The 13,979-nt window shown below is 36.2% G+C and overlaps 1 protein-coding gene across 1 annotated transcript in view; it reads left to right on the top strand.

The window, feature by feature from the left end:
• EMB (embigin) overlaps positions 1-4,774 on the top strand; it is a 15,156-nt gene extending 10,382 nt beyond the window's left edge. Inside the window, exons 6-9 of the mRNA XM_010285382.1 lie at positions 306-433; positions 1,581-1,863; positions 2,707-2,740; positions 4,717-4,774. Coding sequence (XP_010283684.1) covers positions 306-433; positions 1,581-1,863; positions 2,707-2,740; positions 4,717-4,774 — 503 coding nt within the window. The remainder of the gene's footprint in view (positions 1-305; positions 434-1,580; positions 1,864-2,706; positions 2,741-4,716) is intronic.
• The last annotated feature ends 9,205 nt before the right edge of the window (positions 4,775-13,979 follow it).

The raw sequence follows: 13,979 nt of genomic DNA, 5'->3' as shown, positions 1-13,979 counted from the left end.
TGGGCAAGGGTAGAAATCACAGTCTGATTATACTTGGTTTTCAGTATTAACTGGCAACTTTAAAGATCATACAGCAACTGAGAGCAGGATTTGTAGTCTTCTGCACAAATCCTGTATATGAAATATCAGCCTGAAATGACTTTTCATTTAGTTCATGTCATGAATGATAGAATCATCTGTGGCTATGGGAAGAAGAAATTAATGGACTACTATAAATACATATCTAAATATATTTTATCTTTTTGTAATACTGTAGTTAAAACCTGTAGGCCTCACTTGATGAACTTTTCCCTACTTGTTCTTAGTACCGAAAATTGAAGGAAAAGAAAAACCCATAATCAGTTATGAAGGAGATACAGCTGTGATGATTTGTAAAAGTTTTGGCTATACTCCCATTGCTTGGACTTGGTATATGACCAATGGAAGTGAACAGGTAAGGTTTCTATCTGTCAGCCAAGCAAAACAATGTGGGGAAAAAGTACAGACACTTTGTAAAGTAGAGTGACTTTTCACTGTAGGCTCTACAAATTTCCATTTAAGTTAATCTAAATCTCTGCACATATTTAGAAGTACTCATTATTACAGGGATGTAGTTTTTGTTCTGGGTTGCATGATGTTTCTTTCCCAAAAAGTCCTTGCCAGGCTCTTACAGCGCAGATAAGAGTAAAACAAATCATTTGAGTCTTGAGATACTTGTCTTTACTATATTAATGGTAGTTATATTGCTCAAATCTTACTACTTGATGCCAAAAAACTCATATGATAGCAGGACAGTCTTTAAAAGACATGTAAGTTATTGGAGGCTTGAGGGAGAATTAGGAGCATATCCCTTCCATTCCTGTTCATCCAGGTACATGTACTTCTGTATTTCCCAGCCTGTATGACCTCTTTGGGGCGCTGGACCTGAAGGAGGTTTTCCTGTGGTGGAGACTTGGTTCTGAAGGAGCTGAAGTCTCTTCTGAGTTCAGCGCCTGCCTTAAAGGCTGTAAGGAAAAGTCTTGCTCAGCAGTTTTCCTCTTTCACATAACCACCTTTCAGGATCCCCCTTAGCCTTGGAAGTATAGCCACTGTGTTCTAGCCCGTTTCCTGGGGGAAGAATGGTCAACTGAGAGGAAGTAAGTAGATGTCTCATCTGTACTGATGGGGAATAGTGTTGACTTGTAAGACTGTTGGCATATTTCCCAGTGAAGCAGCATTCCCAGCTCAACTTCCTTAAAAGTGTATGCTTTGTGCTGTGTTGAAACCTAGATGTTAGAACCTGACAGCTGAGGCTACCTTTTGTTAGTGGACAGTCAGAGTCAAGGGTACCTTTCCTCTGCTCTTAAATAGACTAAAAACGGGTCAGACAGCTTGCTAACTGAAAGTGCATATTTTCCTCTATTAAACGTAAAGGAAACCAGGGTGGCCAGCTAAGATAAATCCTTCACTTGGATGTGGACTAAACATGCTTAACAAATACCACTTGTTCTTAGTTTGACATGGAAAGATGTAAAATGAATTATCTGTTGATAATATAAATAATTTGATTAAACACGATCTCATTGCATTAATAAGATTTGTAATATATTCTTTACTTTCAGATTGCCATTAATGACTCTTTGCTGGCAGACAAGTATGTAATTAATAGAGTATCTGCCAATGTAACCCATCTGAAGATACTGAAGCTTGCCAAGGAAGATGATGGTGTATATTGGTGTGAGGCTGCTTTTGAACTCGGGAAAAGTAAAGGAAAGCTGAAGCTTAAAGTTTTATCCTTCATGGTGCCTCTCAAACCCTTTCTAGCTATTGTGGCTGAAGTTGTTATTTTAGTAACTATTGTTTTGCTTTATGAGATGTATTCAAAAAAGAAAGAGAAGTGTGCGGGTAAGTCTTTTTTTCAGTCTTTTCTAGCTTTCCATTTAAATTGTAGCCAAAGGTAGAAAGGTATGACCCATAGCACTTCGTATATGAAGTTCAGTGTAATTTTCACATCTGTATTTTTCCTGATAAAATACTTCTAGAACACTACATTATTTTAGATTCTTAAATCCCTTCCATAAGCCTACAATTCAGGTACGAAGTGCTTTTAATAAGAAATACTTTCTTATAAAGGGTTTGATTTAGTCCATATTTTTTCCTTATAAGACAAAGGAAATTGGAGGTTATACTTTTTTGGTAATGCTTAGGAATGGAAGCAAATATTAGTAGTCTTGATGGGAAAAATTCTGTCAAGAAATTGAGCAAGAAGGAAAAATGCATTAAAACAGAATGCACTAATGTTGGTTGCTGAACCTAAGGCACACATAGGTGAGCTGAATTAAATGTGTAAGATGAAACAGAAGTGACATATAATCTACACATATGTGTCTATGTATTACGCATATGGTAAAATATAATATGCATAAATGTATTTTTCCATATATGTTATATGTCATATATAACGTGTATTAAAATCTGATTAATAAAACTTGATCAAAGGTTTTTTACAAATTTGCAGGTAATTCCTTTCAATAGAGGAGCAAGATAATTTGAATGACAAATTTAAGAATCATAGAATCATAAAATAGTTTGGGTTGGAAGGGACCTTTAAAGGTCATCTAGTCCAACCCCCTGCAATGAGCATTTTATTACTTTTTTGCTTACATATGGAGTAAATAATATAATTAAACAGAACTCTTCTATTGTTTGTTAAACTGAGACCTTAATATGATCCTTTTTGTTATGCAGAAGATGAAAAAGAATTTGACCAAATTGAGCAACTGTAAGTAAAGAATTTGTACACTATAGTTAAAGATTTTTTTTTTGCATACTAGCATGTTGTATAAAATCATACTTGGTTGTTGACCTGTTTGTTAAGGGTTAATGAAGAATGTGAAAGTACAGTTTGTTCCTTTGCTTAAGACTTCCTAATTCCAGAGTGTGCAGAATGGTGTTTTCTACCTGGAACTTCATTTTGATGTTTGGAAGATATTTTACTTTTTTGAGCAATGTGTGTCCTCATTATAAACTCATTCCAAAATGCTATAATAAACTATGAGGAAAATCACTTTCAGGTGGAAATTTTACAGGAGAGGCTTTGAAATGTTTATTATATGTATTTTTTGTCTGTATTAACAAACATTTCTCACTTGCATGTGGTCAAAGCCCTGACTGTCGTAGGTAAGCCTGTAGTTGCTGGGATGTTGGGAGCTGGAGTTGTTGGCTGTTTTGGTGGTAACCCCAACCTCTGGGGTTGGCGAGGGGGGCCTTTCACAGTGCTGGTGGCTTGGGCTCCCTGCGCACAGGAATGGCTGCACTACTGGAGCCAAAGGAGCAGGTGGAGACAATTCTGTTGCTGTTCTGCTGCTTGAGGGTTGGTGCTCCCATGCTGGCTCCCCCTCCTTAGGATGATGCATTTCTAAAGGCTTGCTTGCTAAAATAAGCTATACTTCTCTTGCTCTGCCCATCCTTTGAAGCCCAGTTACTTCATTTGGCTTATTAACTTCCCTTTTGTTTTAAGATGCAGCCTGGAAGTTTTTCCTTTTAGATGTGTCCAGTCTATGCCAGTTTTCTCTCCTCTCAGTCTCTTATCTTCTCTGATCTTTATCTCCCTTTTCTGTCCCTCTGAGTAGCACTGTCTTTTCTTTTTTGGATTTCTTGCTGCAGTGACCTTCTTTGTTTCCCTGTGTTGTATTCCCTTTCCTACTCCTCTTTCCAGTGCTAATATATTTTAGTGGATTTCCCCTTTAAGCAGCTTTAAAGCTGCAACTCAATTATACTATGATGTGGGGATATGTCTTGGGAATATAGTACGCTATTATACTGCTTAGTTTTTGGGGATATGTCTTGGGTGGAAAATTGAATAATTGCCCTTGTTGCATAGCCCTGCTTCTTGTAATTCAGTTTCAGCATGTTTATAATAGTATTGTAATACAGTGTAGTGCACTACAATAATGTTTTCATGCTTGATGAGATGTGAGATGTGGTATTGATAATCTGCTTGATTTTGGGATTTTATCTTAGATAATAGATTTTCCTCACATGTGCTCAAACAATGTACTTATTTCCTGATTTTAATGACTGAAAGTTATTTCAAATACTGGCTGTTTACAAGATAGATTTGTGTACCAGAGAGAGTGTCTCCAAAGGAACTTTTCTGGTCTGTTATGTCAAGCACATTCTAATATACAGCTGAACTTGGTTGATGGGGCTATAATTAAAATGTCACATCCAACAGTGCATTAGGTGGGAGGCTAATGATTCAGAAACAGAATTTTTTTAACAAGAGAACTGTTAATTCAAGTCCTGATTGACAAACACCATATACCTAGTTGTAGGTACTCCAGAAGGAGCAATCATATGACTATTTCAGCCCATGTTCTGAGGATGTTGAGCTGTATATTGCTTGTATGTTATTTGAGTGTTCACTTTATATACAAATTCTATATATTGAATGAAATGATAGTACAGCAATAATTTCTGGGAAGACTATCACTGCTATAACTTCTGCCCAGAACTTTGTGGAATTTTTGAGGGAGATAGAATTGAGCCTTTACTACTTGGCTGAAAAACTTCGAGTCACTGTTTTGGTTGCTTAAATTTTGTTTAATCTTTTCTCTTAACTTCACATGCTGAAAAAAGGGGGAAAAAAATCAAATATGTTTTAGATATACTCTGTGACTGGCTTGTGGGACTGGAATGACTGCTCATCCTATTCTTAAAAGTTAAATTTTGGTGTTTAACCTCTCTTTCTTATAGTAAAACAGAAGAAAACAATGGTCTGGAAAACAGCAGTGCTAGGCACAGAAAAATTTAATCTGGTTCCTAAAAAGGTAAGAGATGAAACAGATCAGAGTTTACTTCTCTCTTGAGCAGCCTAATACAAGGACAAAAATCCACTGTGCCAACCCAGTCTGTTTTTTTGATATGGGAACAAGATAGTAATAGAACCATTCTTTAGATAATATGTAGTCATTCATGATGTAATATCAGCAAGAAAGTTAGTCCAAAAGCTTTTAATTCAGTGCTGTCATCATTATTAACAGTTCTGTTCAACCATGCAGTCCTTGAAATAGGATCTGGATTAACCTGCTTTATCACTTGGTTCCTGATCATGAAACACTTGTGAATGCCAGGGTAGGTGCTGAGATGCATAAGAATTGTTGATGTACCCAAAAGCTTGCTCTTTCAGGCTGTATTTTGGTTGTCGAATGAGCTTATAGAGGAAGGATGCCAGTGTAATAGCAAGTGGGGAATGTGACAGTACCAGATGTATGAAACAAGGGATTATAGGAGCGTAGGAAAGAAGACAGAGTTTAATAGATGGTGACTGAAGGGATTAGTGGTAGAAGAAGGAAGCAGAGGCTATGTAGCCCAGTGGAAGCTATATAATGAACTTCCCTGACTCTCTACCCTCTTTACAATCTAATTACAGGCTGCTTCTACTTAGCCAGCTGGGAATGCTTGTCAGAGGATGGTCTGTCAGTGGAGGACCAATCCTACATTCTCTAGCTATTTCCCCTTCTTATTCCCCATCTGCACTTGGCACCCCAAACTCTCATCTCAAGATGAGAGGTGTGAGTGACTTTGCATTCATGTCACTGCTGGTAGTTTGTCCTCTCCACAAGCCATGTACTGGAAGGAAGTTTGTTTACATCCCCTTTGTTTTAAAGAACAGAAAGTGAAGTGTCAGGTAAAGCTCATATGAAGAGAGTTACGAATCAGAAAACAATTGAAAACAGTACTTTCCAAGAGTATATGATCTCCTCTGTTTCCTGCATATTACTGTACTTGTTGATTCCTGTGACTCAGGTTTCCAAGGATTCAACCCATATTGGATCTAAGGTCCCATTCTTGTAAAGTCTTTTTGGCACATGACATTCAATGAATCACTAAGGATTCAGATTTGCTCATTGGACCATTCAAAAAAATTGTAAAATATAAACTGGAATTAAGTTTATTTTCAAACAAATTGGAAAATATTAAGCAGCAAAATAACAGAATTCATGTTATAAGGAAATGTGCTTGTTCTTTTTTTAATCCAGGAGATTTAAGCCGACAGAAATGGAAATCGTCACCAAGCTACAAAAGATGTATGCAGCTATGCATTTTAAACATCCACTATGCTTCTAAGTAAACACTACACTTAACGAGAAATAAGATGCTTTTAAAATAGCTGTGAAACTGCTCATTTTATACAGACAACGTATATACTGATATACTATATTTAGACCTTTGCTGCCTTTAACATTGTCATTTTACTACTAGAAGGGGATTTTTGTTATTAGACTTCCTGTTTCATGGCTGATTGGTTTGATTTTATGTCCTAAATTGGGACTGGCCTTGCATTCACTGAATGAACAGGTAATACAGAATGGGTCTCTTATCTAAGTGTTATGAAGCTGGACTTGTAAGACCAAAAAAAGACTTCCACCAAAGAAAATGCCTTTTACTAGCAGATGAAGCAAATGTGACACAGCCGTTTTTACCAAAGAAATGGTCAAAGGGAAATCTTTATCATTACTTAAATGAAAAGTTAACAGTTTTGCAATTTGGTCTGAACAGTAAAATGTCTTCATTCTAAATTTTCTTAGCTTCACTTAAATGACAAAGAAATATAGGTACCTTCTGAATACTTGAGATAAGACTTAAGATGTCTTGCCATATGTCTGCTACTGTACTGTAATTCTAAATAGACTAAACATTTAAATACTGTACAGATCAGATGTTTCAGCAGTATTTCAGAGTAGACGAAAGAAGCAAAGGGGATACAGTACCATATCAGCATATAACTGAAACAGTTCATTACACTTGTACAAATTACTGCAGGATCTGAGGGCTGCAAAACCAGTTTTGCTATTATAACTTATACAGAACACAGAAATTTCACAAATATGTCTGTATGGTTCTTGGCATATATCCTGTCTAGTTGGTGCTTTTACTTCTTGCAGCATACTGTATTGTTCCTTAAACTCCTCTCAGAGCACAGAGAAGGTCTTGAGCAGCTAAAATTTTCAGGGTAATAGGATGAAGCAACATGAATACCACTAGTTCTTTTATACATAAAAATGACTCTGTTGATATGACATATGATACTGCTTTTTAAGAGCTAATTGCCATAACCTTAAATACACCATTTAGTTACATTATGTATTCAGCAATTGAAAAATGTGCAGCTAATAGAAAAACAGTTGATTGCATTAGTTGCTCTGCTTCCTAATCCAAAAGAAAAATAAGGAAAAGCTTCTATTTTAAGAAAGGGAAAAGTAAAGTCTTCAAATGAATTTCTCCTCAACAAAAACATGAGGAAAAGGCAGCATTTGCAAACTCCCTAGGGAGGCAAAAGAAAAAAAAAATCTAAATAGAATTTCCTCAAACTGGTCATTTCTCTTTGAACATAAACAAATACAGAAAAACAAAAGATAAAATAGATTTAATTCCCTTGCTTTATTTTTTTGTATTTTACTCTTACGGATTTGAAAATATCAGGAAGCCTAGCAATTGGCTGTTTTGCTGGGATGGGGGATAAAATCCAGTCTGATCTATGCTTTTTCGGTTTTCATAGTTGTTAAAGTTGCAAAATAAACTACAAGTTGAAGTCCAAATAAAAAAACAATGGGTAGTATATAAGCATTAAGTGATTGACTGTAAGGGCTGAACACTGATAAAGATTTCCCTTGCTAAGATACTGTGTTTATTGTATTTTGCTTTGGAGTTTCTATGCACTACAAAAACTAGAATGCATTTTACAGGTTTTTATATGAATTTATCATTGATAAAACAGCATTTTTGTTATAGCAGGTAAATGTTTGCCATGTAAAGATATTTCCTTCTGTATGCTAATTGTTTGAAACATAATTTCATTTTTTGTAGAAAATAGATTTGTTTTTTTGGTAGGAAATTCACTAGTAAAAAATAAGCTTACTTAAAGATCTAAGAATTAGATTTTTGAATACAGCAGAGTTAATATCTCTTGCAAAATAAGAGGCTAGGTACTATCTGGAAAAAAGCCCCCCCTTTAATCAGAAATGGTAACAACTTATTTCTACTGTCACTGAGCATTCCTACCTTATCTTGAAATTGTGGTATGAAGTCTTGGCTAAAATAGGCAAGTTAACTGAACAGATACTTCTTTTGATGTTAGTGAGCAAGGGCTGCACTGAAGGCAGGCAGGAACTGGACAACCTAGATTAAGCATGGGTTTTAGATCTATGATGTGTCCCTCCTATCAGGACTGTATTAGACTTTGGTCAAATTGTCTGCTGTAACTGTAGTTTTCTTGACTTGCCCCTAGCATGTTTTGCTTGCCATGTCTGCAAGGGGTTTGGTGTTTGTTTTTTAGGTTGGCAAGTAGGTTTTTTCATCTTGGTAAGTAATTTTTATTCCTCATATGTCTGCCTAGGTTGAAACCTTCTTGTGTTCCCCTGCAGAGGGGAATAATAAATAAAATTATTAGCATATTAATTAGCATAATTAACAGTCATAACTTCAAAGGAATCAACCCTGCTTTTTTTAGTCCAGTTACCACATAGGAAACTCTGGAAATCTAGAAATGTATATTATTAGAAATACATGTTGTATGTTCAAAACATTCCTACTGCAGTTGCTTTGTATATCTGTTTTATTATGCAAACACAGCCTTCAACAGAACAACAATGTGGCAACCTTAAAAACCCAAAATTCTAGATAATGATTCTTTACCTAATTCAAGCGAAGAGATATCAAATGAGAGCCAAAACAATCCTTAACAATACTTCCTTCAAACAGCAGTTAAAGCTAAGTGTAAGGATTCACAAAATTAGTTTTAATAACAAACATTAATCTGTAATAATTGACTTAACATGGGTAGGCTGAGTTTAACCATTACGCTTGTTTGGCAAGTCTTGTCTTTCAAGATCAAGTCCTTTTCTTGCAAGATGTGGTATGTTGTTAGCTTCTATACCAACACAACTTTATCCATTTCTTAGAGGAAAAGGTTAAAGTCTGCAAAAGGATCCTGAATGGCTGTTTCCTAATGCTTCAGACTGGTCACTGCAAATTCTTTCTTTCTGTAGGTCCAAAGTAGAGACAAGCAGCTGTAAGACCAGATTCCTAGTGAAGCTTGACAAATATTAGAACAGATTCCAAACTCTGAGCTCATAGAACTGTATGAATATTTCCTTAAGATGGAGACCTAAGAATTATGCAGGAGTGGTCCAGGATAATTAAGTGATTAGCTATAGGTCGTGACACACAATCCTGAGGGAGAGGAATAACCCATCAATATTGATGTTGATACTGAAATCGCTATCTGTGTTCCTCTGTTTTTCAGCCAAAGAAAGTGATGTTTATATTCTGCCTTTAAATTCACCCTCAAAACCTTTCAATACTGACTGCTGAGCAATTAAAATTAGAAGGAAACTGAATGGTATATTTGGTGTAGGGGGAGTCTTCAGTTGAGGGGTAGCTCAACACTTAAAGGACCAAGCATGTGCAGGCTGACCACAATTAGCCACATCATGTTGCAGTTCTAGCTGAGAGATCCCCAAAAATAGGAAGGGACAAGGATTGGGGAAGAAAACAGTTGAGTGGTGTAGGTACATGGGAAGGACCTGCAGGTATTCCGTAGGGGTCCTGAGAGACAGACAGCAGAAGCTGAGATGACTTGCAATTAGATGTGTATAGGGAAGATAGAGTGTAAATCTGTAGGAGAAACACCACTTTTTTAGCTGTGCTATTCAGTGTCTAAAGTTCTGTACAGTGACTGAAAACAATATGCCATTGCTCAGCACTTGCACAAGTGAAAATACAGAGCCAAGTGATGTGTCATAAAACAATCAAATTACATCCTTGGAAAGTTTCTCCACTGGTTTTAAATAGTTTTGCAGTCATGTTACTTTTTTATGCTAGGACAAGCATATATAATGCACTAAATCATTCTTTAAGAAGAAAATAACTGAAGTTCCAAACTTTACAATTTGTTACTGAACTCTTTGAATTGTCTAAATTTACTGTTGATAACAAAGTTAATTTTTCTAGTTGAATTTTATAAGACTTCAAACTTAGTGTTCATTCCATCTTAGCCAAAACTACCATTGTTTTTGTTCCATACAGAAATTTCATCTGATTTTTTTCTCCATTCAGTCTTTTATTTAACCGAATAAAGATTTTTGTTCTCTTTTATTAGTGTAATATTTCTATCAACTGACTTCCTGAATTATTTTCAAATTATTTTCAAATTGACATAAGTTATGTAACAGTGCCTTGAGGGAAGGAATTTGTTTACTGTAGTTAAGTTGGTTTTTATCTTTTGCAATAAGTTTGTTAAAAGTTTCAGAGAAAACTTGACAGCAGAATCTATTTTTCTAGTGAAAGACTACTGAGCCTTATGCTTTTATCATCCTTGCCTTATTGTACTTTCTGATTTTTATACTTTATGCCCACTCAACTGTTTTGGTTTTTTTGCTTGAGTGGTAAGATCTATACAGAAAATGGAATAGCCTGTGTATGTTTGATGTATATGCAATAACAAGGAGAATAGTTATGAGTTATGTGAATTGATAATATTGTACTTACAAATAATTCCAATAAATTTAACCATGAAGAATCCATAAAGTGAAGAGTGGACTTATGCCTGGTGTCTTAGAAACAAAATACCCACAGATCTTTTTAGACCTAAACTGCTCATTTGCTTGAGTACCAAGCTGTCTTTACTCAATATATAACATTCTATGTAGGAATAGCTGAAGATAAAGTGATATCTAAGTAATTCCTTTCTAAATGCACATATTGCATCTGGCCTAGATTCATTCTTTCCAATTTGGACATCTATCTATCATCACCTATGCCCTCTGTTTCCTCTGTTAATGGGGAGGGGTGGGGGTGGAATTCTGGTAGAAAATAACCTGAATGACATTTGGTGTTAAGCAGAGTAAGTCTCTGCCTCTGAGACAGTGTTAATTTTTTATGAAGCACAAGGTGTCAAAATGTATTTAAAATGGTGTTAGTCTTTCCAAGAAAATGAATCTCTGCATTTGACTTGAAAATGAAATATATAGTAGTTTTTCTCCCAATTATGATTTTAATGGCGACCTAAGGATATTTCATTAGATTGCCTTCTGTGATCACAAACAGATGTAATATGACATTTTTTAGTACCTATTAATGCTGTGTCTACTGTGTTAGTTAACACATCTCATCCTTGCTGATTGCCCTATTTGCCTGAAGAGTTCAAATGAGACTAAATAATTAAAATAAATTGAAGGTACACTTGCTGCTGTACAATCTCCCTGTTGGCAGTTGTTTTGAATGTTTGTGAGTATCTGTTTCCACCTAGCACAGGATACTAGGATAGGCAGGCAGAATAGAGTACCATTAGCTACATTTCTGCCAGTGGGAATTTCTTGTACAGAAGTATCAGTGTAGGCAAACATATAAAAGTCTAAAGCTAACTGCTACCAATAAATAGTCACATCCTAAGCAGATGTAGTGTGTGCAGTCAAGATACTTGGAGGACAACTTACTGCCATAGAGTAAAGCCATATGTTTGTAATAAATGCTTCTCTATTGTGTTTTTAAAAAAATCTGCCATAGAAATTTAAAAGACAGTATGTAGAAAGGAGAATAATAGTAGAGGGAGGTAATGTGTGGAATTCTTCCAAAAGAGAAGAATAAGAGGATTTGTATCCTTTGCTGTTGATGGTCATGGAGTCTTCTAAATGCATTCATACTTCTGAAAATCATAAAGGAAAATATATAGAACAATACTGTTTAAAAGTTGACAGCTCAAATACATACAATGGATTGGGAAGAAATAATTTCCACAGCACAAATAAAATAGCAATAGCCTTTCCATATTGTTTAACAACCGTTGTTTAATACCTTTAATTCTACTGCTTCTGTGGATAAAGTGCTGATAATCATGTCCAAATAAATCAGCCTTTAAATTACTTGATAGGCACCTACACTCTTATCCTCAGCTCCCACTAAGACCATCAGAAGGAATGAGGTCATGCAGGTACTCTTTGAAACTTGGGAATTACTTTATTTTTATGGTCGTGTGTTCTTTTGGTGACCTAATCTTAATTTGCCACATACCTTAGCCATTACATGCAATTACACAATCAGGACTTGGCATCTTTCTAGGTTCAGGTGCAGGAGTTCTGCTCAGCAACTGTCAATGCAAATCTCTGACCATTAACTTCTATGACATGGAAGTGAAGGAAAGAAGTGATAAGAAATAATCAAGAAAATACTTTGATGAAAGAAATCCTAGGAGATATAACCATGAATTCAGAAAAGTAGAGTGTATGTAAAAGTTCATCCAAATATTGTATAGATGTTACTTAGAAAATATGATGCAATTTGGCACAGCCTGCTTTTGGAGAATTAAATAGAAGCATTTCCGTCAGATCAGTTAACTTGGGGAAGCTAGCTTCCTCATCGATGTTTGTTATGTCGGGCTAGCCAGAAGGAACCGCAAGTGTCTATAGTACACTGAGATGCTATCATGAGGAATACGACACTATGGCTGAAAGCAGTACAGGTGATTTGCACTTCTACCTAGCCTCAGTTATTGGCAGTGTAGACATATGAACTAAGGAATATTCTGAATTGTTTCCTATAATGCTTTAGACTTCCACACCTTTTGGAAGAGTTTTACATTGCTTAGCTGTTTTCTGGCATTGGTAGTAAGTAACAAAAGTGTGTGCGGAGAAGGCAGAGCAAGCTTTCTCCTAACTCACATTTTAGAAGGAAGGACATTAGCTGCTGCTTCAGCTTGTATTGATAACGGGGCACAACAGATCTAGTGAAGGATGATATAACCTCCTCATTCAAGAGGAGCATAGGTGTACATCATTATCTGTGGGCTACTTTAGGGCACTGCATCTTACTGCATATAAAAGAAAGCCTGCGTACAAAGGAAAAGGTCCTAGAAAATGGGGGGATAAGGGGAAGAGTTGTGGCTTTACAGAGAAGATTGCTCTTAGTTGCTGTGCAGTAATCACTTCAGTACAAAATTTTACTGCAGAAGACATGTGACAGTTTGCTACTTGATGAAATAGATACCAAACTTAGACAATGGGGCTAATTATGTTTCTGCCACATCCAATGTATACAGTTACACCATACATTAGGAGAGAGTTACAACAGTACATTAGGAAAAGCTATCTTTGTGCATCCTAATGTCCTTTTCTAAGATCATGGTTGTAAAGTTAAGTGACAGAAAAACAAACAAAATAACAGTGGATCATTTGACTTTTTCCTTTGAATCCAGAGAGCTTTTAGGTATGCTTTTGCAAGATCATAGATACTCTCTATGGAAGTTGAATGATGTGCCTTTGATCTTGTCCTCCTAATGAACTACCTCCCAAAAAAAGGTGTGTGGAAAGTATACTGTATGATGTTGACCCACCACAGCATGGATAAACCATGCTACAACTGAACCATGTGCTGACCATTGTCTCAGCAGATAGCTAAGGCAAGCAAGAGAGCATAACCTGTAGGAAAAGAGAGGAAAATGAATGCAGATCTTAGGATATTGTAAGTGGGCAGAGGGGCAGAAATGACAGGTTGTCAAGAAGGACAGCCCGACAGAACAGGCATGGGTGAAGATGTATGCAAAAGAAATGGAAGGTGTTTGATAAATTTATAGGGAAATGAATGGCAGAAGTTGACATTGGTGGTGAATTCAAGCATGCTGCCTTTAGAAAAGTTCTCCTTCCTGGTACCAGACAAAGCTCAGGGATGCAAAAATGGATAAACCAGGTAAGACATCTGGGCAGTGTATCTGTCTCTGAGAGATACATAAAAGGCAGATACAGGAAAACTTGTTCTCCAGATCAGAGCATGCCCTGTTCATTATTAATTAAAGTTTGGGAAGCACCTGGAAAGAAATCTTTCAGGTTGTAGAGAGGTCTTCATGTGTAAATTGGTTGATATGTCAGTAAATAATAAAATCAGCAGACATGAGTATAAGTGATACAATGAGGAAGAGTCAGCATAGGAGTAGTGTCACCACACAAATCTGTAGGAGTTATCTG

Source organism: Phaethon lepturus, unplaced genomic scaffold (assembly GCF_000687285.1).
Source record: "Phaethon lepturus isolate BGI_N335 unplaced genomic scaffold, ASM68728v1 scaffold26020, whole genome shotgun sequence".
NCBI classification, from domain to species: Eukaryota; Metazoa; Chordata; class Aves; order Phaethontiformes; family Phaethontidae; genus Phaethon; species Phaethon lepturus.
The sequence above is the reverse complement of the archived record's forward strand: the minus strand, read 5'-3'. Positions and strand labels throughout refer to the sequence as shown.